Source organism: Necator americanus, chromosome I (assembly GCF_031761385.1).
Source record: "Necator americanus strain Aroian chromosome I, whole genome shotgun sequence".
Lineage (NCBI taxonomy): Eukaryota > Metazoa > Nematoda > Chromadorea > Rhabditida > Ancylostomatidae > Necator > Necator americanus.
In genome coordinates, this window is record NC_087371.1 from 2,658,549 (window position 1) to 2,683,457 (window position 24,909).

The window sequence follows — 24,909 nt, forward strand, 5'->3', positions numbered from 1 at the left end:
GTAAAAAAAAACGGTCCAGAAGATGCGGCGCGTGCACAAGGCTGACGCGCTCCAATCGAACCAGTCGTAGAAAATAGCGCGCCAGAACGCTCAAAGCCGTATCCGTTCCGGGCCGTTTTCTACTTTTCTAGAAAGAAATGGACGGAATCACCTCCCTCTACTTAATCTACGATCCCGTTTACGAATACTCCACCAGAAATCCGTACCACCTCAAATTCGTGGAGTGATGCCTTCAACGACAGATTTTTTTATCTATCATCCTTTTCTGGACGCGACCTATACTAAGACTTGCGGGACCAGTCGATGTATCAGTTTGGTATCCCTTTCTTCTGGACAATAATGTCACCAATTTATTAAAACGGAAACCTGCGAAGACTCGATTGACCTGCTGTGATTCTGAACCATCAATCGAACGATCACAACCGGAATCTCTTGTCACTGCAATAAAGAGGAGAACTTTTCTGGAAGTCAACCGTAATCAGAGTATCGCTGCTAAATTACGGATCCATGCTTCTACGCTTAAAGCTACAGACTTATGTTTTCCCATTCGAACACTTTTATATAATGTACTATTCGGTTCTATTTGAGCAATGACTTGTTTATCAGAAACGCTACCAACTCCAGCGAACAGTGAACAATTCCAGTAATTTTTGCTTCTTTATATTTTCTTTTTCCATCTACATTACTTTGTCATTTCAGCTTATTTCGATGAGAATTGTCTTCATCAAAACGTTGACGGAATCGGTTACGATGAGTGAAATGATGTAGAAAGATGAGAGATTTGAAAATTTTAGCCAGCATTTTCAGCCGGTGTCTAAATAGTACTTACCAGACCTTTTATGAAATCGTCTGGATACCAGTATAAAAATGGCTCGTTTCCACAAAAATGCAAGAAACGCTGTTGCATATTTCGATAGCATCAGTCCTCCTACCTCTTCGGCTTTCCTTTAACTGTCTCGAAATGAGGGTGCTTTTGCTCGTACTGGTCTCGGTCATCTCTACAAGTGGATACCTTTCTCCATCCATAACTTCGAAGCTTCGCTCCCAGGTGAGTGTAACTCAAGTAAAAACTACGTTACTTTAGTTACTTCAGTTTTTTTTTTGTTTTACAAAAAGAGAGCTACTTTTAGGGTCTGGATGTCGATGAACTTCTCGAAATTCGGAAGCAGTTGGATGAAGTGAAAGAGGAAGCTAGAGCAGAGATAGCTCTTACTCCAGAAAAACAAATCGAGTTACAAGAAAAGTTTAAGGCAAGAAAAAAGAAAATTTCTGGATGTGATTTTCTACTTAAGATTTATATTACAAATAATGTGCTTCAGGATGTAAGCAAAATCAAACTGGATGATGAAAAAAACACTGATGAAACAATAGAAAAAGCTAATGAGGAGAGTGGGATTTCAGAGCTGTTGTATCAAGGAGACATAGTCCTAACGAGGTTTCTCTCAACCACTAATTTGGAGTTCACTGATAATATTTACCGTAGTATTACAACCACCGTAACAACAATAATACTGTAAAACTTAGCTGATTATTTTTCTCCAGAGTACAAGCTGAGGAAATTGTAGAAGAAATCAAACACGATGCAGGGACTCAACGTTCAAAACGTCAGGCGTACCGTGATAGATGGTATCCCATCACTGTATGGACAAACGGTGTCAACTATTTCTTCCATCAAAATGCAAGTACGTATTTTACTGTGCCTCGCATCAATAATTATCTTCGGAAAAAATGTTTACCTACCGCACATCCGTATATAGCTCATGGAACACGAAGTATATTCCTGAAAGCAGTGGAGCTGTGGAGGAGCCAAACTTGTATAGATTTTCACGAGAATCCCTACGGTAAGTTGTAGTAGTAAAATTAGTATGATTCGTATATAAATAATTAATATTTTAGCTGAGGATAGGATTGGCGTGTTTAAGGGAGTGGGATGCTGGTCCCATGTTGGTAGGACCGGCACCGAGCAAAGCCTGTCCTTAGGGGAACGGTGCGAAAATGTGAGATTTTCCTCTTTGCGCATGGAGCGCATTTCTTCACGCATCAACTAATTACAGAAAGCAGAAGTCAGACTGTAAAATGGAATAAGCGAAAAAAAAATCAAAAAAGAGATAACAGATGACTGATGAAAACTTTCCAGCTGAGAAATGCTGCACACGAAATTGGTCATTCGCTTGGTCTTTTCCATACACAGTCTAGACATGATCGTGACAGTTACATTACATTCAACGCACACAATGTCCAGGTACCTCTAGGAAAATTTTTTGGAGGGAGGTGTTTTAACAAAAAGATGAGATGTAGGACGGATGGGTCAGTCAATTCAACAAAGAAACCACGGACACCAATTACAACTATGGAATAGAATACGATTACGGAAGTATTATGCACTATGGAGCACATAGGTTTGAACCTTTAACGAATTCTACAATGGACAAATTTTTGAAAGCATTAAAACCAGATTATTACAGCTCGTCACGAAATAGTCTTCCCACAATGATCCCGCGAGACACCAAATATTTGGAGACCCTTGGTTCAGCGATTATTTCGTTCAATGATCTCTTCATGGTAAACACACATTACAACTGCACAAGTAAGTAGAAATTGTGAATCACAGTTTGCTATGCGAAGGCAGTCCCTTGGATGGGAGGCATGTCCCACATTCTTCAGAGAAGTGCAACCCAGACACTTCCGCCAAATGCCAGATGAATGGATACCCGCATCCTCGAAACTGCGCAAAATGCATCTGCCCTGGCGGATATGGAGGCGATCTATGCGACAAAAGGGTATTTTTCTATGCTCTTCTTGGGCTGCTAACCAGGACAAACGGGTGTTCTCCTAAATTCAGCCGGATGACGGATGTGGAGAAGTGCTCATGGCAAACACATCCTACCAGTACCAGGACGTTGAAGTTGGAGATCGCAATGCAGGATTTAATAAAAGAGTAGAACTAACCACGTGCACTTACTGGATCCAGGTCTCCTGTTTTTTTTGCTTCTTAACAAAAATTGCGATGTCCTAAAAATGTATTTGAGGCACCAAAAGGATCAAAAGTCGAAGTGAAGATTGAAAAGTTGAACGCAGGACTGATCAATGATGGCTGCCACTATGGAGGAGTTGAAATTAAGAGCCAAGAAGACCAGCGTCTTACTGGTTACAGGTATTTATTCATTGACACAGTCGTCACTTTCATCGCTCATACTTCATAGCAAAAATAAATATCTTATTGGATTACCGCATGTATTGAAATGGATTTAGGTACTGTCGCCAAGAAGATACAAATGTCATCCTGGAATCAACCCACAATATCGTCCCAGTTATCTTCTTCAACCGGTACTACGTATCTGAAGTGAAAATACGTTATCGGGCCGGTATGCAATTTTTGTTTCCAGAAAATTATGCAGAAAATTGGCGAGATCTGAGTTATAAAATTCGCTGTAAAAATCTTCACCTCTCATCTCGTTTTCGAATCGCTATAAAATCTATTTTAGTTCCTGGAGATGATGGGACGGATGACACTTCTGTCCCACCGGAATCTGAGACAACTACTACCCCGACAAAACCTGTAACTGCTATCCGTCCACGGCCTCAGACTCGACCATCACGTAGATGCGCTGACACGAACAGGTGACTGATCGAACTAAAACTTCTATTCACTATGAAAATATACATATATGTTTATTACAGATGCGAATTGCTTATGAAGTTAAGGAATTTCTGTCAAAATCCAGCAATTCCGCATAGGATCAAATTCACACATTGTGCACAGTCTTGTCATCTTTGTTGAATGATCCCGACAACCTCGGATAAACGGCTTGCATTATCGCTTTTCTAAAGATACACCACACTAAACTGAATAGCCTAATTACATAATCAAATTGTTTAAAGGATTAAGGATAAAGCGTTAATCAATCCGCTTGGGATGCCCGCACACGTTCACTTCAATTCAGAATCGTTTGAGGTTTACGAACGTGTATCTGGCCCAAACAATGACTTGCGGTGGTTGGCCGATGTGTTAAGTCAGTGTTTTTATCTCTCCAGACAAGCCTGGTACCAATTTATCGACTCCAGAGGGATGAATGGGTTGGTGAGCACTAGGGCGGATTCGAACCTCCGATCAAGAAGCAGTACAGGAAGCTGAACCTCTAACCGCTACACTACTCCCGCCCCCATCATCTTTTGTTTATTACGATAAAAATGCATTGGTTTGAGTGTAGGATTTACATTCTTATTTAAATTTGTAGTCACAAAATCTTCACAACTAAAAAATTAGACAACCTTAGTTGATTACTGTACTACTATAATATTAAATTATTTCATAGCTTCCACATAATTGCCAAAAACTAAGAACTATGTGTTACGGTGTGATGAACTAAGGTATATGATGCCCTAAAAGCTGTTAAGTGACACTTTTGCCATGCTTTTCAAGCTGTCATTCCGATGATTATGTCCAGTGACCCTGAAAACCCCGTTCTATTTGCAAATTTGACTACTAAATTTTTCGTCTCCTTCTAGCTCCTGAGATTGGCACCAAATATTGGCAAGGGTCAACTTATTCCTTTTACAGTCGCTTACCTTTTACAATTTCATAGTTTTTTAACGACACCTTGATGATCATCCGTAGATGTATTCATCATGAGTGTACCATTACCATTCCATTCGATAAGAGACTGAGACTGAGACAATAAGTCAACTATGGATCGGAGATCGGTGGAAGAATTGAGGAGTTTGCTTCAGGGAATGCTTAAAGGCATCATCCCGGCTGGCGCGCTCCAATCAAACTCGTGGAAAGTAGCTCGCCGGAACGCTCGAAGCCGTATGTTCCGGGCCGTTTTTTACGGTAAATGAGAAGAAATAGATGGATTCACCCTTCCCTTCATAATCTGCGACTAGGCATAACCCACCTGAAATCTGCGCCAACCCAGATTTATGAGGTGATCCCTTTAAACCGTTCTTTACAGGAGGATACCCCTTGCCTTCCAACAACTCGTTTCAATATGGGTCTATGATATTAGATCTGTTGTTGTTGTTGTTGTTTACACCACTTTCCCACCGCTAGCCAGAAATGACAGCACAACAGAACTTGCTTAAGATATGGTTCGGATTTTTAGTGGTAAATATATGATGAAAAAGTAAACTTGGAACTCTCACTACAGGTTGATGGGATATTTATTCGGATTCCGGATTTTATGGACTTTTTTCAGTCTGTTCGAAAAACTTTAATCAGACAGTCAACGTCAATCTCTACATGAAGCAATCCCCGAAACTGAATGATGCAGCCCGCAAAAAAAAAAAACCCCAAACGCTTCGAAGTTCCATTATTGCATGAAAACGCGAAACGGAAGAGGTGACGCGGCGATTTCTGGAGGACTCTCCCCTCCAGAGATCGCCGCTCTTCCTACAGCGCGGACTTTGCCCCATCCGACTATCACCCGTTCCGGGCCTTAAAGCAGGACCTGGTTCCAGCGAAACACGGAAGAACTTCAAAAACTTCCACGGACTTCGATGACCTCAAAAACGTACTTAACGTCAAGGACGTTTTTTTTATCGTCGCAGCCCTTCTCATTCTGGAAGAACGCCACTGAGACTTTCTCCGTTAGTAGTGGCGAGATGTTGCTAATAATGATGGTCCGTTACATTTTTGTTCCTTGATTTGCACCGATAAAATTTTACTCAAAAAAAGATTCAAATTTCTTTTTCAAAAATAGGAAAAAAGCCATGCAAGGATCTAAGTAGCAATCGACTCAGCAATTTCGGAGGACGTAAAGAAGGTGGAATTTGTAAGTGGTCAAGAGTAAGGAGGAATCTTGACCAACGTCGTGTATGTTTGCCTCAAAAATCAGAAAGAACAAATGCCAAATGATGCGAAATTTTGAGTCACCGTATTGGAAAAAAATCGGATTGAATTTCTTTATCGTACCGTGCCGTCTAGAACGTTCAAGACATTCCTCCACTAGTTTTCTTCTTCTTCTTCTTCCCCTTAATGAGTCCAGTTTCATTTCGTGTTGCTGGCTTCGTTCGACGACTAACGAGTGACGAAAGGCACTACGTTAGAAACATGATGAAAGGAGAAACGTGTGTGCGTTTTTTTTTTTGGGAATGAATCCCGCTCCAGGATTGTCAGACTCATCATTCTTTGGCTTTTTTTCAACATCATTAAGAATGGTGATTCTCCAAAGTGTTTCTTTTCGATAGAATCACTCTCTCAAAACTCAGGAACTTTCCATGAGTTCTTATTCTTCACTTTTTTTCCTTTGAACATTAAGATGTTGGTTTTTTGGGCAGTAGCAGAACTCTTTATTCCACAAGTACCTGGAGGTACTGTAGAAACTGTCCAGAATATTTCAATTTCATATTTCAATTTACCTCGCTTATCACTGTCCCTTTCTAATTGCTAAAATTAAAAAAATAGTAAAAACAAATAAACAAAATAAAAAATAATAATAAATAAATAAAATAAAATAAAGTAATAATAAAGGGATCAATTCTTGCAGTTAATCCTATTCTTGTAGTGATTGGCAGATCGTTCAGCAGGTGTTAAAGATTTTTAGATGATAAGATTAGTTAACTATCTCCACTTTCCTTTAAATAATCTTGTTTTAAACTTCTTGTAAAAATTAAAATTCTTGTAATTGAGAAGTTCACTACACGGAGGTGCCAGAAATAAATCAGAAGAAAATCTGTACCTAGTTTTACTCATAAGAAATGTAATCCAACATATATTTGTCCCATGTTTTACGAGATTATCGATTTTTTCCTCGAGTTTTTGAGGGTTCAATGCCGAACAGTTAGAATAGTTTTCCCTAATTTTATTTCTGTACAGTGTCAAGTTGAACGCCCAACATTTTCACTGGATTCATTTTTTTTTCCAAGAAGTTTTGTTCCGTGAAAGATGTGGTGAAATTAGCGAGAAGCACGTAGAGGTATATTTCAGAAGAGCTCCTAATAAAGTGGAAGTACTTGATGAGAAAAAAGAAAGACCTGTTCTGTTTCAGGATTCATGAATTTCTCTCGTAGAACTTTAGAGAAAAGTGAAAATAATGAAGATTCTCGGAGAACACCAGGAAATGGGACCAAAAGGAGAATTGTAAGGGAAAAACTTGAATTCATTTGCCGGAAAAAAGCTTTACCAGCAAAAAAAAATTCATTCTACTTCAACTTTTTTGCCATTAGGACAGCTCTAAACTATCAAGGTTCTTTAATAGGTTAAGAAGTAAGCGATGGCGATTACTTTTGGGCTTAAGGCACTAAAAATCCACTTGCTCGTGAAATTCGACAGTTCCAGAAAACTGATGGAAGAAATTTCAAGTGAGCACACTCAAGTTTGAAGCCTGCTGACACCTTCCGTAATCTCAGTATCGTAGGGATTTTGAAAAAATTAGGAAAATGCTTTAACGACCCTAACAAATGCCCCATACGGCACTGAACAGTAGCTCTAAAGCTAACATCTGAAGATCTTTTTGAAAGGATAAAGGATAAAGTCACTGACGTATCAATCCACTTGGGATGCGCCAACGCGTTCTACTGGAATTCGCAATCGATGAGGTTTTGGAGCGCTGCGGGGGCCAGCCGATGATCAAGTCAGTGTTTTCATCCTCCCAGACAAGTTCGGTACCAATTTATCGACCCCGGGGGATGAATGGTTTGGTTTGCACTAGGACGGTTTCGAACCCTCGACCGTGTGGCTACATCGGACCTCTAACCAACTGCGCCACACCCGACCGTGAAGATCTTTTTATATTCTGTTAGATCGATGAGAAGTCCGTATACGATGCAAAAAAAACCCTGGATTTGTATCGTATGTATGTAATTTGAACAATTTGGTACCGTTATACGTAAGTGAACGCGTAAATCTTACGGGGATCCCATCGCAGTATGTTTGGTCGGTCAATCGAGCGCCAGTTAGCCAGCCAAACGTCAGTGTTTGACTAGCTCTGACCTTCCCGCCCTCGTCGACCGCGCCCCTCCGGCGGCGCGACCGATACCCCTACGCGCAAGTCACCCAGCGGCCGACGTCCACCCAGCTATCTGATATCGTAACACTCCCATCATCATATTCCCCATCGTTTGATCTACTCCAATCTGCTATGAGGATCAATTGATATGATGGGGAACTGTGTGGGGAAGAGGGAGAAATCGTTCTCGGAAAAGGAGCTGCCAAGCTTACCGAGAACTCCTGTAATCATTACCAGTGCACCATGTTTTATTGCTTTATTCGACTATGAGGCAAGAACCGACGATGATCTCAGTTTTAAGAAGGACGAGGTGAGTTTGTGGACAGTTTCCACTTGAAAACTTTAAAATCGACACTTAGAGAAAAAAAAGAAGAGAACCGGACATAAAATTCTTCTTATTTTTTAGGTTCTAGAAATTCTCAACGATATGCAAGGCGATTGGTGGTTTGCTAGACATAAGGGTACCGGTAAAACCGGATATATTCCCAGTAATTACGTTGCGAAAGAGAAAAGTATCGAATCACAACCGTAAGAATTACTGTATATCAGAGGGTTTTTGCGTGTAATTACGTTCGGCTCGAAATGGAGCAAAGATGACAAAGATTCCTGTGGTTACAGATGGTATTTTGGTAAATTACGTCGATTGGATGCGGAAAAAGCGTTACTTCAACCAGAAAATCATCACGGGGCATTTCTTGTGCGAAATTCCGAGAGCCGACAAAACGATCTGTCATTGTCAGGTGACCTTATTATTTATTCCTCTCCTGTTTATTCCGTTACACATTGTGAAATTAACGTAATCTCGTTGTTTTTATCGATCTATCGATTTTTATCTATCCACTCTGATCACACACATTTTCTTGTCTTACTATCTTATTCTTATTATTCTTGTTTTCTTATGAATGGTACATTTGGGACCGCAATAGGACCACCTAACCAAATGTAATATCAAATCAATATCGTAGGTAATACCAATCATTAGATCATAATCGTACTAAATGATCGATTGTCAATCGCTCAATAATTCGAATTCTTGCGGAATTATCTTTCGAATATGTCGAAATGTCGAATATTCGAACATTTATCGCCTTCCGGATCTACGGATCGAGATCCTCTCTGGAATTTCCACCTAAGTTACAATCACATTTTTCTTCCTTTTCCTCCGTTAATAAACACACTTTAATTAAATTACGAGTTTTTTTTCCCCGCTTTCTTCCTGAACTATAATAATATTTTGTTCTCTAGCCCTATGGGTCTGAAAAAAAATTATCCTGAAAATGAATCTAAGGGGACCTTCACCCCATCCGAATAACATTTTGTCAATTCTACAGCTGTTGAGCCTTTGCTTCCAATCCCCGCTCCTAAATCAATCATGTTACTACTTTTTCTATCTGGTTCCTGTACAGTTATGCTCATATACTCATCCTATCGTTTCCTGAACGTTCCCCGTACTCGAAGTCCTCCAAAAAAATCCAGTCCGATCACCAATTGTCACCAATCGATAACTTTCAGCGCATTTCTGCACTAGAGTTATAATTAAAAACTTATTCTTTTTAGTAGTTCTTTTCCACCCACTAAAAAAAGAGAAAAAGAATTATTTTTGCCTCTGATTCTTTTCTTTTCTTTTCGATCATCGATCGGATCGATGAGATCCTTGCGGAATTGATTGAGGTGGAAAATTTGGAGACTCAAGAAAGGGAAACGCTAGCAGAGACGGCGTGACTGGGCGGAACAAATAGCACTATTTATATTTTTTTTGTTTATTATTTATACTTTTGTTTTTATTTATTATTTCTCGGACTATTCTTCTAAAACGACTTATGTAATACGTTACGTATTTCGAATGTGCTACCTTGAACATCTAATTCGTGCGGTTCAGGAAAAATTATCCGAAGCACGACTATAATTTCCTACATTTGTAAATTTTTTCCGGATTTTTGCTCATAAAAGCATTTTTCCCGCGGTCTGCCTCATCCTCCTACGTTAAATACATATTTCTCCGCATTTTCTTTTCAGTTAATGCTTATTTACTTTTTTTCATGTCAGTGCTGTCCTCTAGTCGTTTTTTTCACCAAATTTTTAAATTTGTAACAGGGACCACATTGAATTTACAGGAAAAAATCTATGAGGCGATATTTTTCGTAAAAATGTTATCATAAAGTTACTACTTTTGTCTGCAATTCAGTCTTTTTTATTTTTTTAAGTTTTTTTTTTACTATTTGAAATAAATTTACCGCAGAAAACGATACGAACGCTTGAAAACACATTTTTTACGAAACACAGCAAGTTTTTTTTTCAATCGTACGCTCTCATTCTAATCCATGTTTCGACCACAGGCATGGATATTCCAGTCCTCTTGTTTTTATAAATGGCTGTAATGCACTTTGTGGCTATTTTTGCAAATTATACCATTTTGGAATTGCCGATCGACTTTGAAAAACCACATAAAAATCATGAACGGCGAATTTGAGAACAGCGTCGCTCAAATAAATTCGGATGTCCTCAAATAAATGTTCAAAGCTCAGATAAATTTAGAAATTTGTTCACGACACCAAGAAATTTACATGGGCTGATCGATATTTATCTTAGACGTATAAATAATGGATTCCGATGTGTCTATACTCAATACTGTAACAGTATCTTCTATCTCCCTCGAGCAAGTATTTTGCTTTTTTTTTGCCCGTACAAAAAAAGAAAAGTAAAAAATAGCTATTAACAAGGAGAACATGTGAAGAAATTTCTGGAAGTATGAGTGGACGACAGGTGGTCTCATAGTTGAAAACGACTTCATAGCTGTTTTTGGAATTTTTCACAAAACTGACGTCAGAAATTGTATTCAGACCTCAGGAAGCACAGTACTTACCCTCTTCTTTTTTTCTTCTTCTTCTTCTTTAACTTATTTTTGGATAAATTTCCAAATAAAAACCTTTTTCTGCTTATTAGAGTTTTTCACCAAAATTCTGAATTTCCAATAGGGAGCATATCGAATTTTGAGGAAAAAGTATACGAAGCAGTACGTTTTTGTAGCAGTAATTGTGAAAAGTTGGTCATATCTATGATGTTCGCTATATAATATTTGACAAGGATGAGGGATAAGGATAATGAGAGAAACTTGCGGGGGCTAGCCGATGTGTCAGGACAGTGTTTTTATTCTCCCAGACAAGTCTGGTACCAATTTATCGACCTCAGGAGGATGAAAGTCTTGGTGAGCACTTGGGCGGATTCAAACCTCCGACCTCGATCGCGAAGACAACGGAACTTCTAACCAACTGCGCTCCACCCGTTCCTTATAATATTTGATAGGTGATGTAATTTCCCCGTAGATATTATACATTTTCCACTATTTTTCACCCCGTATTTTGTTACGCTAAGGCGTCGTCGGTCGTCAGATTCCTAACGACGGATCGATGTAATCGGATATCAATCAGCCGACATCTATCAAACAGTTCGAAACATTTTTTTTGCGAATCTTTTCCCTATTCGTAGTGATTATAGCATTGGTTTTCCGGAGAAATCCATTAAACTCTAATTGTTATGGGATAAAATAATCGTCGTTGAGAAAACATGTAGCAGATGTCGGAAGGTGTCATTATTTTATGGATTACGCACGGCAAAAAATCTTCCTCGTCGTAATTATCCACGTAAAAAAGGTGGCTGGATCGCTATTAGCGGCCTGTTCGCTAACAAAGAAAATAAAAAAAACTGGTTCTCTATTTGTAGCGCTGAACGTTCTACGATTTATTTGCCTCACTTTTTTTTCGTAATCCTCGTATTTTGTTACGTTAAATCGAGCACGAAGCGTCAGTTTCCAAATAAATCCCTTTCTTTTACTTTTCGTCGACGATTACACAATTCTATCTCAGCAGGGACATCTTTTTGTTCTGTTTAATCCATTGTCGCTCGAAAATCAGCGCAGTTTTTCCAGGATCCATTTCCCTTTATTATTTACTATTTACTTATTTATTTCTATTATTCTGTCAGATTCTGGCTCCGGTATATAAATAAGCAGCTCATTGCTCTCCAAGTTTTTCTTTTTTTGAAAGAAGCTGGAAAAAAATTTTTTTTTTCAAATATTACATCATCAATTGATTAGCTTGTTTTGATATTTCAAATGAAAAAATGTTGCAAAAGATCGAATAGTCTTTAATTTTATTTTTTTTTCTGTGTTAATTGTGTTTAGAGGCGGAATTATGTAGTTCTTTCGCTAATTCACTCGATTTCTCTTGTCATTCATTCTCTTTCTTTCTGTTTTTCACTTTTTCTTCCTTTTTTTATGCCGCATAATCTTGAAAATTGGTTATTTAAGGGGTTACTTTTTTTCATTGTCTGATTTTTTTTTCCTTTCTTTTTTTAAAGTCCTAGATGTATTCTATTTTCTTTTTTTAAAGGCCTGGATGTATTTTAATTCCTACTCGGTCCCTGCACGATTCCTCTCTTGTAATTTCACAATTTTTATCCGCACGCACTCTACCGTATCTGCTGATTTGCAAAAAATTAATTGTCGAGAAAAAATGACGTTACAGGACTATTCCATTTCTTTTCATTTTTTGCTTTTTTGGTGACGTAATTTTGCAGACAAGCAGTCACGACTCTGCTTCTCTGCGCTCTCTCGCCACCTCTCACATCAATTAATCATTTACAGTTCGCGAAGACGACTGCGTAAAACATTATCGTATTCGACAATTGGATCAAGGAGGGTATTTTATAGCAAGACGTAGACCGTTCAGTACGCTACAGGATCTAATCACACATTATTCAAATGATGCCGATGGTCTTTGCGTACAACTCACCGAACCGTGCGTTAAATGTGACGCACCGCAAACGTCGACTTTCACGTACGGTAAGATCGCGTTTTGTTGCAGCTTCGGATCGATTTCACAATCCTCACGGATGTTTTTTTCTCGTGTTTGCAGACGATCAATGGGAAATTGATCGACGCTCGATTCTCTTCATCAAACAAATCGGGGCCGGTCAGTTCGGCGAGGTCGGTGGTTTCGATGTTTCGCCCTCCGATATAAATACTCGGCACATCACACCACACACGCACACGCACACACATACAGTGCAACGAGTTCTCACACGCTCGCTCGCCAGCCAATCTTTCAACGGGTCCCGTGCCCAGCAGCTTTCCCATCCTTATTCGAAACTAGGGATAAATCGAGGTCGTTACGGGTGCCATTGCACGTCGACGGTCACCGTCACCGTCACTGAACAAGGTCATCGCCCGACGAAGGCGACGACGGTGTCGACGTGTGGTGAGAAATGAATGACTCATTCGGGGGGAGGAATTCGTTCGACGACGACGAGTTTTTCTGTGAAATTACAAACGAATTAGGTCAAATCTCGCTGTAGGGACGTGATGATGTCGTTAATGGTAATGTGATGGTAACAAAACGCTACGAACTAGTCTGTGTTGTCTGTGTAGAGTCACGGGAAAAAAATAGGTCTTCTAATCGGATCAACGGTCAACAGAATGATTTCTGCTTCTAAGACGTGTATTTGTGATATTTTAGGACGTATATTGGGTAATTTTTGGAAAATCGATAACATACGATAGTGACGAGAAAATTTTGACAAGACTAGATATTTTTATCTAGAAATAATAAAGAAAAGAAAAGGGAGATGAAGATAGGAAGGATGTTTGGAGACTAAAGTACTACAATTTGACAGTTTATTACAAAATTGAAAGATTTTCCAGCAGTTATCCGGAACTTTCAAGAAGGAAAGGAATTTGAATAACCTGAAAAGAGGCTTCAAATTAAATTTTTTTTCTGTATTCTAGAAAAAAGTTCGAAGACTAGCTAATCCTTCACAGTAAGGTAACGGCGATCTGACGTGGTGAGCGGTTACACTCGAAGTAGAGCGATGGGACCTTGACTCAGCTCAGCTTCGATTGTCACCAGAGAGAGTCCCATCGAAGTCAGATCGTTTTTATCTAAATTTATGTCTAATCTTTAAATAAGTGGGCGGTACCTGTCATCGATTTTTGAACACATCCATACAAATTCATAAATCACTGAAATGCCTTAAAGTAAAGAACTCGGAGGATTTTCAGTTATTAAAGGCATCACACCACGAATCTGAGGTGGTGCAGATTTCAGGTGGAGTATTTGTATACAGGATGGGAGATTACAGAGAGGGAGATGAGTCCGTCCATTTCTTCCTAATTGCCGTAAAAAAACGGCCCGGAAGATACGCCTTCATTCGTTTTGGCGCACCATTTCGTACAAGAGGTTCGATTGGAGCGCGCCAGTCTTGTGCGGCGCCGCATCTTCCGGACCGTTTTTTACGGAAATTAGCAAGAAATGGAAAGAATCACCTCCCTCTCCGTAGTCTCCCATCCCGTATATGAATACTCCACCTGAAATCTGCACCACCTCAGATTCCTGGGGTGATGCCTTTAAACGAGCCTTGAGATTTTTCTAATTAATTATTGTGCTGCAAAAAAAAATTGAGAACAACTTTACTTTTTACTTGTGTAATTCAATTTAAGAGCAAGCAAGATTTTTTTCTTCTCTTTTTATCTGAATTTATGTCTAATCTTTAGGTATGGGAAGGACGTTGGAACAATACCGTACCTGTAGCGGTGAAAAAATTGAAATCAGGCACAGCAGATCCAGTGGATTTTTTGGCTGAAGCGCAAATCATGAAAAGACTAAGGTAAACATCCTATTTACAAGCATCTTTTCTTAAAAAAATATTTTGTATTTTAACACATGGACTTTTTTTCAGGCATCCTAAACTCCTAACCCTTTACGCGGTATGCACCAAAGATCAACCAATATTAATAGTCACTGAATTGATGCAGGAGAACCTGCTATCCTTCCTACAAGGCAAAGGCAGACAATGCAATCTTCCACAATTGGTTGAAATTGCCGCTCAGGTTTGTCCGAAACATCTTTTTCTTTGCCATTCCTCCGCATTTGTCCTCGTTCTAATCCACTTTTTGCAGGTTGCCGCCGGAATGGCCTATCTGGAAGAGATGAATTTTATTCATAGGGATTTAGCGGCCCGTAATATCCTAACAAAGAATAACCTTAATGTGAAAATAGCCGATTTCGGTTTGGCTCGACTATTGCACACGGAGAATCAGTACGAGGCTCGAGTGGGGGCTAGATTCCCGATCAAGGTGAGCGCTCAGAAAATCCAACGCTTTAGTGGATTTATTTCTCGTAGTAGAGAAAGAGCAAAAAGATGAAACACGATCCCCAATATTTGAAACATAGACAAACAAACAACAACAAACAAACAAAAAACATAGAACATTTACTAAGTCAATGTTAGAAAGAAGGAAATCACATACTACATTACTTATTACCTAGGATTTATTTATGAGCGGGTAGAATTTTTTTTAAGAGGTTTCAACACTTTTCCTTATCCTTTTCCTTATTTATCCATCATCCAAGTGCTGTGTTCCGTTCTTCTTGTACTTCGTTCGCATTTTAATTAATCCCCTTATCCGATCCTTAGCCCAACCACGATGATCCATGAAAATAAATAGTCCTCATTTATACGAAGTATTTCCCACTCATTAATTCCCTTCATTCATTGATAGCATTTGTGAAAAACAGAAGAAACCTAATGTTTTCATTGTATTCTTGGATCTACGCTGCGTTGACCGCTGACCCCGTTTTCGCGTGCGTAATGTCTTGCATCAGAAAAAAAAGACGTAACGTTGGAAGGGACACGTGTAGCGCAGTGGTAAAGGGTTCCACACCGATTTCAGGGTCAATCGTTCGCAACTGCGCAGAGGCCAACCAAGCCTTTCATCCGTTTGCGGCTGGTAAATTGGCGCCAGACGTAGAGGATAAACTTGATGGATTTGATGCATAAACGCTTGCAACTTGTTGATTATCAATGTGAAGCAAGAGCCAAGATTGTTAACAGCCTTTATTACGGCTAACGTTTTGGCGTCGCCGCTTTTGTCAAAACCTGGAAAGTCAGATCATTCGTACATATCCTCTCCAAGACCTCGTTCAGAACCCTTCATAGAGAGGTAAAAAACTATCAAAAACCCTGGTCTTGATAGAGAGCCAGCTCGTTGGTCACGTCTACGCATCCCTCCTTTTTATTCACTGTTGGGCTCAGCGTTTATTCAAACCGCCTCCAAAGTTCTGCCAACCGTAACTTCTAGTTCCTGCGACACGATATCAGCTAAGGTGCATTCTCATGACATCGTCTGCGATCAGCTCCGATTCAAGGAAGGTCCAACTTTTACGCTTCTGATGTGTAGAAGTTCGATCTTTCTTAAATACAGATATAATTTTTACAGCTGTGTCGATAAGTAGCAAGTATCGCAGCTAGTAGTAGTAGTAGTGGTAGTATAGTAGGATAGTAGGATAGTCAGGTAACAGCCAAGGTTGTTAAAACTCCTTGTGACAGCTAACATTTCACCGTTGTATTCTTTAGAGCCTGGAACGTCACAACATTTTCAAAATGTGCTCTTACGCGCGTCGCCTAGAACAAGTTACCATTCCAAACCAAGAACCAAAAGAGATCAGATCGTTGTGCTTTTCTCAGCAGTCGAGTCGCCGTATTAGGATTAGCCGACCACAGTGTGAGAGAATTGCCCCGCAAGTACTAATTAGGATGAAGGTTAACGTGTCTGGCGCTGATCAATCCGCTTTAGATGCACCAGCGCGTCCGCTTCAATTCAGAATGTTTTGAGGTTCACGAACACGTGTCTTATATAAGCAGGTGACTAGAGACATAGGGGTTTTATCACCCTAATTGAACAGACCTAAACGGTAGTTCAGTGGAATGTGTTTATTATACAGTAGGCAGAGAACGTGAGCGAAGTAATGAGTGGGCAGATCGTTGTCTGCCGCACTCTAGAACGGTACAAGTCGTTATGCCACGAAAATAACCGTAACAGCGAACGGTACTTTATACCACGCCCCTTATCTATCATCAGGGTCGATGATATGTCTGGCCTATACAATGAACTACGAGAGCTAGTAGATGTACCAAGTCAGTGTTTTTTTTTTATCCTGGAATACTAATTGGGAGCAATTTATCAACTCGAAGGGGATGAGAGGGTTGATTGGCACTAGGGCGGTTCCGAATCATCACTCGATGGTGCAGTCACAACGGACCCCACTTACCGACCACACCCCAGCCCATTGAACAGGATGCGACTCGCATATGTCTCCACAGATCAAAACCCGCAAAGATACAGAGCCAGCTTGTCGGTCACTGCTACATAGTCTTCTTTCCTGTTCATTTTTAGACCTTTAGCATTTCTTCTGACTTGATGCCTCATTTGGGACCCATTACAGTCATTGTATAAGACAGACAAACGTTCATAAACTCTATAGGACTCTAAAGCGAAGTCGAACGCGTTCTAAAACTATTAATCGATGCCAACCACTTTATCCCTAAAATTAGAAGTTCGGTCCAACTTGGTCCCGATCTCCAGTTTTCCTCTCTCAAGAATCTCATAAATGACATTTCCAGTGGACAGCACCAGAAGCAGCAAATTTCAATCGATTCACCACGAAATCTGATGTTTGGAGCTTTGGGATTCTACTTACAGAGATTACAACCTACGGTAGGACACCGTATCCAGGTTTGTTTGGTTTCCACTCATATGCATTTCTTTAAATCAAAATATCATCAAGACTGAGTGATTTACAGGTATGACGAATGCAGAAGTTCTGCAACAAGTGGATGCCGGTTACCGTATGCCATGTCCACCTTCGTGTCCACTGGAATTGTACGAGATTATGTGCCAGTGCTGGAAAGCCGATGCAGATAAACGGCCCACTTTCGAGACTTTGCAGTGGAAATTGGAAGATCTGTTCAATTTGGATGTATCTGACTATAGAGAAGCGGGCTCCTCATAGCTATTGTGTGATGAATAGCAAACTTTACGAAATTGGACGAGTTTTGCAGCTGGTGGAACGAACGGATAGAGCTAATCCAATAATCATTTGTTCCGACTATTCAACGGGCGTGTTCAACCGGGCTAATGGAGACGCATCCCAAAGGCGCTCAACCTTCGAGGAACTTATCAGCGCAGCAAAACTGTGCCAAAAATTAAGGATTCGTCACAGACGCACGGGACTGCGCCCGCCTTCGTCGCGCGGACGCGCCGCGTTAAATCAGTTGAACACGTTTGAAGCCGACTGTATCCGTAGTATCTCCATCCCATTGTGCTCTCAATGAAATCTTGTAGATTCTATAAGTATCAAAGAAGATGATGAATAATCATCATATGATGATGAATTTATGATAAATATTCACAAATAATCAGAAAATCATTCTATTTTCCTACTTATACGTACTTCTTATGTCCATGACTTAGAGTTTTCACAGAATAACATTCAGCTTTGTAAGGGTCTTTCGGAAATAATATTCCATTGTGTGTGCGCGTTTTTACGAGTAACTCAGGTATCAAATAAAGCATTTCCGGCGCTCAATTCGCCCTTTTGTGTCTTTGCTAGTCACTTATATTACTGTTGAATGTTTTTTTTGCATTCATTAATAAACTGTTTCTTTTAATGTTCTTCTGCTCTAGTTGAAATCCGGTTTTGCTGAGGAAGTCTTAAAGGCAGTGAATCACGAAACTGGTGTAGTTGGGAAACGTGTGGGAAAATATAACCTTAAAGGCATCACACCACGAATCTGAGGTATTACGGATTTGTGGAGTATTCTTTTGTGGGATTATGGGGAAAGGGGTGATCCCGTCCATTTCTTCCTAATCGCCGTAAAAACGGCCAGAAAGATACGGCTTCGGGCGTCCCGGCGCGCTATTTTCTACAAGGAGTTGGATTGGAGCGCGCCAGCATTGTGCACGCCCCCGCATCTTCCGAGCCGTTTTTTACGGCAATTAGGAAGAAATGGATGGAATCACTCCCCTCTCCATAATCTACTATTGCCATTGGGGCGCAATTGCTGCGCATTGCAACAAAAGCCGTCGTAAGAAACAGCGTTCCGGGGTCGTCCGTTTACATTGATGCAGGGAGATCGACGGAACCACCCTCTTCCCCACAATGTTAGAGTTACCAAACGAAAAAAGAAAGATAGAGCTTCCAAAAAGAGCACCGTTGAGTGCCCCTGAAAATGATTTCCGTACAAAATTAAAGGAATTCAAAAAAGATGGGGCATGTGTGGAGTACGAAGACTCTTGGGATCTTTGCCCTTATCGTTCCAAAGAATAGTAGGTGGTTCAGTTGAATGCTTATTGGCACAGACGACCGCATATTACCAACGAAGGCGAAGTATAGTCGGGTCAAAACGACATGAAGCACGGTGCAGTTACGTAAGCGGCTGCGTTCGAAGCGGCCCGGTGAAGAGAGTGTTTCTAATCGAGGTGAGACCATCGCGAACTACAGCCAGAAACGGTGGGGCCCAAGGGTGCTCCACTCGATCATAACCGTTACGATCCACCGCACCGCTTCAAGCGCGACCGCTTATGCAGCTGCACCGTGTTTCATGTCGTTTTGACTCCACTATACCTTAATACATACCAGGCAAGATCTTATACACACCCATAACTACTTGAGTTGCAGTGAGGTTACGATAATTGACTATCATCGCCTAGGATGATACAGCATATCATAGCAGGGTCAATACAAGATGAAGCACGTACGTAACTGCGTACACGGCTTCTTTCGAAGCGCTTCGATGGAGCGTAGTGGCTAGGAGCGTAGTGAAACCTTTGCTGGCACCACCCATTGCTGCAGTTTGCGACGGTCCGACCTGCTGCATCCACCGCGCCGTTTCGAGCATGTACGCAAATGCACCGCAATTACACTCGTGATTCATGTCGTTTTGACCCGACTATAAGAAACGGCATGGATGAACTGAATAAAATCAGTGCTGCGGGCTAGCTCGACGGTACTGGGTGGGGTTACAAAACTCACCCATTTGTGGCGAATTCGATTCTTCTGGAAATATGATTTCATGGGCGAGTTCCAATGCGTAGAGGTGCGTCCACCAACGCATCGAGCGCGTCGCGTGCGGTGCGGTGTCCGAGTTCCCGGGCGGCCGGTGATTGTCTCGATGCGACGCGCGCGCGTCGACAACGTGTGCGATAACGGCGTTGGGTCACCGTCTCTCTCTTTCTCGTTTCTCTTTGTTTTCTCTGGTTACTTCTACGTTGCAATGATATAATGCATGTTGTTAATTCCATTCTAGACTCTCTCTCGATGGAAGACAGCCGTTTCCTTCCTTTCCGTTCCTTGTAGTACTCCATTTCTTTCATCACTAGCTGAACTCATTTTCCTCCTACTGATCAGAATCCTACTGAAATTATTATTGGAGTCGTCATGTTTTCCTTGGAAAATGTCCTCACTGTTCATCTTTTCAACTTCTTCTACTTTTTGCTTTTCTTCAGTAGTCATTTTTAGAATCGTTGCTAAATCTTGATTCCCTCACTCTTCCAAAGACGTCTGTTTACACACGTTTCTTTGTATTTCATTGTTTATCTTACTTCTTAGTTCTTCTTCTTTTCTAGGATGGGTGATGCTGGATTTTTCCGAGGTACTAGCTCGGATCAGGATGGCCGATTCTCTGACAAAGAAAAGAAGTTGCTCAAACAGATGAAATTCGAGAACACATTAGATCGGAAGGTACTTTTGCTTCGTTAGCAAAATTCCTCAAGTCACTAAGAAAAATAGACTCCTAAAAAACTACTAGATCACTCACGTAGATAGTAGCATAGAACGTTCTCAATCGACTGTTTGAAGGATTTTCGGCATGGTTTTTTCTAAGATCAATATGGACAAAATCAACCTGGACGTAATCAAGCCGTGGATCACGATGCGCATCAACGAAATTCTTGGCATCGAAGACGACGTTGTGATCGAGTATATTATGAGTCAATTGGAGGAAAAAACTATTAATCCTAAAATCATGCAGGTGCGTACTTTTGCTTCAGATTCAAAGTTAGATAAGTTCTTATTTTGCTTCCTTTCAGATAAATATCACTGGTTTTTTGAATGCCAGACGTGCGCGTGAGTTTATGGGGGAGCTGTGGGAGTTGCTAATTGAAGCCGACGATGCAGATGACGGTATTCCACGTAGTTTAATCGAGAAGAAAATCGAAGAGTTGCGTAAGGAAACACGACCAAGCGGGAACGGAGAAGCGAAACCAGAGCCTACACCTCAGTCTACCGATTGGGCAACAAGGTATGTTTAACCAGACAGGAGATATGCTGAAGGAAGTACGGTCGAACCCAACGTCCGGCATAGTCGTTGCTTTTGCAGTTTTCTAGCCAAGTTTAGGGTGCTTAGGTTGTCTCAGGTGCGATCAAAAGATGACTAGAGTTTATTTGTGGTCCTTGGCAGAATTGCAGAGGAGAAATAATTACCCTTCTCTTAAAATTGGGATTTTTTTTCTGGTTCTTCTAGGTTCTTTAGGTAAGATCCTATTTCTTTAGTTCCAATACATGATAAAAGAAGTTCGACCATAACACAACATACACTCCAGATTACCAAACACGGTTCACTTCCATCTTTAGAAAATTTTACATTCACCGTAATAATAATATCCCTGATGTGCTCCATGGAAACCACCGTGAGTGTTTCGCACGAATGCAAGCAGATGGCGTCATTGAATCTTAGCATGAAAAATCCTCGTTGGCTTTACTTTGACTCATTTTGTTGCTTGTTTTGAGGAAAATACAATAGAATCCAATCAACTGCAGTGCTGAACTTTAGACACTACAGAACTTATCTATCGCTTTATCGACTTCAGGACTTTTTCTGGAGTCCACTTCTTAGTCTCCCTAGTCTTAGGTGCGAAAGTACTCGACTGAGGTGATTAGTACTAATTGCTTACATGAGGCAAACATTAATAAAAGAAATATGGTTTGAACCGGAATTGAACTGGAAGTGTCATGCTCGCTCCATCGTTATCAGACGAAAAAGACCTGTCTAGGTGAACTTTGAACTTTGAGTGCTTTGCAACAGTAATGGTCAATATTAATATTGACATATTTGTGCAAAGAAAGCAGCCTGAAATTACATTAATTGCAGTATTCACAATCAGTGTATGTTGGATATTTATTCGAGGAATCTCACCGAATTTCGGAAAAGTTGACCGAATATTAATGGCTCATCAAAATGTTTGCGTACGAGAGTCTCAACCCGAAATTTTTCCTATCACAAATTGTAATTGGGTCAAAACGACCTGAACCTCTGTGCAAATGCGTAGGCGGTTGCAGTCGGTTCGAGCTGCAGCGATGAGAGGTTCCTGCGTCGATCCCAACCTAGGTTCAAGCGTAGCCGTGCCGATCACCGCGTTGTTTTGTCCCGGCGATAGCAACAAATAGACGGACACAAAATCCATACGACTATCCATACGATTTTATCAATTAGCGATTGAGGAAAATGAACTATTTTTGCATCCGCATTTCTCATCTGGAACTTGATCAAACCACAATGTTTGGAACTCAGAATAGCAAAGCATGTGAGATTTCTATTCATCCTCTTTGTCGTTATCAAAGTGCACGTTAGAGGTCACGTCCAAAAGAAAAGATCGACCAAAGAAGTTGCACCTTCGATAATAAAAGATAACGTGCAACTTTCTCTTCTGTAAAATCGACTGACCACAGATACGTCTCAAAATGTCGGTTGTTGTGGTCAGTTTCCCTCCTGCAGATTGATGAAAGCTGTTATTTACCAGATAACATGATTTTGTGGAAATTGTTTCTTTTCCTTCCAATCTACAGAAATGAGACACTTCAAGATATCAGAGAGCAAGTGAGTGGGTGAGAGTTCTGGAGTCAGCGATAGCTGTGCTGGATCTGCATTCCTAAAATTCGAGACGAAAACTTCAAAAAGGAGAATAGTTTTCGGCATGCGAAAAGAATGGGTGGAGCTCATATCTGAGGTTTCAGCTTACTATGACTTACCCTACGCCGCACAACTATTAGTCCCTACACAACTATTTTTGATAATACGTCGCTGAAGTTACTCAACCGCACTAGTGGGGCGGAGAGGTGAGTGCTATGTTTGATTAGAGCTGTTAGTTTTTCAGATACAGTTCCTTATCTGGTGGCCGTTACACAGGTCCTACCAAAGAAAAAGAGGTACCAGATGATCGTATTACGAAGATAAGCCCCCGAGGAGGGACGCCTCCACGGCAGCGAAAGAACAATGCGCCTCGTGAAGATACACCACCCAGAAGGGTAAATGATTTCTTCAACAAAAAAAAAACTAATTTTTACCTTGATATTTTTTCAGAGAGCTCATGATGATCGCGAAAAGGATCGTGAAAAAGATCGTGAAAAGGACCGTGACAAAGAACGTGAACAACGTAGACAGCAGCGTATAGAGGACGAAAGAAGAAGAGAGGAGGAGTCGAAGAAAAGAGAGGAAGATAGGCTAAAAAGACGTGCTGAAGAGAGGGAACGAGAGAGAAGGCGAGACGAAGAGCGTGCAAAAGAAAGGTATTTTCACCAGTTTTCATCGATACAGTTGTATAAAAAAAGAAAGAAAAAGTACTAGGAGAAAACAGACGTGGAGTAAATTATAGGGACCGTCGACGTGCTGAAGAACGGGAGCGCGAGAAGCGAAGGAGAAGGAGCCGAAGTAGGTCAAGGTCACGTTCTCCTGTAAAGAGGCGTTTCACTGAGGGCACTTCATCAAGCAGTAAACGCAAGAGAAGTCCTAGTTCTTCTTCTGAGGAAGATTCCAGGTTAGATTCACATCACGCGCACTTTATGCTTCACATATTTAGGAATTCACGCTAGAAAAGATTTCAATGATCCCGGTGATAGGTTTGATCCGTTTTCTTATAGGAAAAAGAAGAAGAGCAGCAAGCGCAAGTATCGTTCCAGTGATGATGATTCGGAGTATGAAAGAAAGTCGAAAAAGGACAAGAAATCGAAGAAACACAAGAAGGTAATGTTTTCTCACCATATCTACTGTTCGTTTGGAGGTTTGAGTGAGGTTCTTTTGCGAAGTACAATAAACATATGTTTATTTAAAGGAGATTTCCCGGTGAAGGAAATCAAAAACTTGGTTTCATTCATTCTTTCTTGTTTTACTAATCAGAGCTGATTTTATCTTTCCTTTGCTCTGAAAAAAAGAGATTTTCTTCGCAAGAAAAAAGTTGGAAAACGTTTTATTCATTCAAAATAGTTGGAGTAAATGAATGTAGATCAATCCTTATGTGGTTTTGAAGCATCTTTGTGAATGTCATGTTTTTAAACAAAAACCAAATTTTGCTTCCTATTACGGAATAAGTTGCCTGAAAGCTGACTCATTAGTTCATTGTATTGATTATTCATATTGTTTACTTTGTGTAGTCCTCAACACTTGTTTGGGATTTCCAGGCATTTTCAAACTCAGACATTGTTAAAATGTGATATGTCCTTTTCTGACAGTGAGATTACAGATTTTTTTCTGGGAATTCTTTGAGAGTTTCTAATTCTTAATGCATTTGTGAAAGAATTATTGCTGTTTTCAAGTATTGAAAATTTTCATAATTGAATTGCATTCATTTTTACAGGAGAAAAAGAAGAAAGAGAGGAAGAGGTCTCCAACTCCGAGCAGTGATTCTTTGAGCGACACAGAGTAACTAAATTGGAATTTATTCACATATAGTGTTCTCTCGTTGGTTTATGTGGTATCTCCTCTTGCGGTTTCTCTTATTTCATTTGGACACAAATGTCCTATTCGTCTTGTACCAATCACTACCTTTGGAGAGTCATATTTTTCTTAAAATCTTTTATATTTAACGTATGATTCAATCATTTGTGAATTGCGGGCCATTATGGTTGGTCCCTCTGTTTAATTACGGCATCTCATGTTTTTAATCAACCAGTGCGTTACTGTTGTTGAAGTTTCTGCGTTCGTTATAAGCGTTGTTATAATTTTTTTGACCTAGATAAATTATGTTTCTGTATTTTCGCACCTGAACCAGTGGTTATTGAGCAATCGCTCTCCATAGTTTTATTGCCGTTTTGGGAGATGTGCCTTTGTCTTTTTTAAAAGAACCGGATCTTCG

General features: G+C 40.4%; 2 protein-coding genes across 5 annotated transcripts; both read left to right on the plus strand.

The window, feature by feature from the left end:
* Nucleotides 1–886: 886 nt before the first annotated feature.
* On the plus strand, nt 887–5,085 carry RB195_004281 (uncharacterized protein; the record flags this gene model as incomplete). Of its 2 annotated transcripts, none has more annotated exons than XM_064181766.1 (14): nt 887–1,048; nt 1,131–1,435; nt 1,543–1,682; nt 1,758–1,841; nt 1,897–1,997; nt 2,138–2,242; nt 2,299–2,399; nt 2,466–2,587; nt 2,665–2,780; nt 2,843–2,971; nt 3,030–3,154; nt 3,253–3,365; nt 3,486–3,621; nt 4,956–5,085. In XM_064181766.1, 14 exons carry the CDS (start codon nt 887–889, stop codon nt 5,083–5,085), a joined length of 1,869 nt encoding a protein of 622 aa, XP_064033314.1. The 2 variants fall into 2 exon arrangements, with proteins under 2 accessions (XP_064033314.1, XP_064033315.1); XM_064181767.1 differs by lacking the exon at nt 1,758–1,841 and having other exon boundaries at nt 962–1,048; nt 1,131–1,250; nt 1,320–1,435.
* A 3,012-nt stretch (nt 5,086–8,097) lies between these two features.
* On the plus strand, nt 8,098–24,480 carry RB195_004282 (uncharacterized protein; the record flags this gene model as incomplete). 3 transcript variants are annotated; one of them, XM_064181781.1, is made up of 20 exons in its annotated part: nt 8,098–8,259; nt 8,356–8,477; nt 8,568–8,689; nt 12,592–12,789; nt 12,863–12,933; nt 14,497–14,609; nt 14,682–14,832; nt 14,902–15,078; nt 17,406–17,517; nt 17,586–17,761; nt 20,091–20,139; nt 20,303–20,342; nt 20,410–20,524; nt 20,667–20,813; nt 20,872–21,083; nt 22,936–23,086; nt 23,142–23,347; nt 23,434–23,595; nt 23,699–23,801; nt 24,412–24,480. In XM_064181781.1, 20 exons carry the CDS (start codon nt 8,098–8,100, stop codon nt 24,478–24,480), a joined length of 2,658 nt encoding a protein of 885 aa, XP_064033316.1. The 3 variants fall into 3 exon arrangements, with proteins under 3 accessions (XP_064033316.1, XP_013303566.1, XP_064033317.1); XM_013448112.2 differs by lacking the exons at nt 20,091–20,139; nt 20,303–20,342; nt 20,410–20,524; ... (5 more) ...; nt 23,699–23,801; nt 24,412–24,480 and having other exon boundaries at nt 17,586–17,794; XM_064181780.1 differs by lacking the exons at nt 8,098–8,259; nt 8,356–8,477; nt 8,568–8,689; ... (7 more) ...; nt 20,091–20,139; nt 20,303–20,342 and having other exon boundaries at nt 20,411–20,524.
* Between the last annotated feature and the right edge of the window lie 429 nt (nt 24,481–24,909).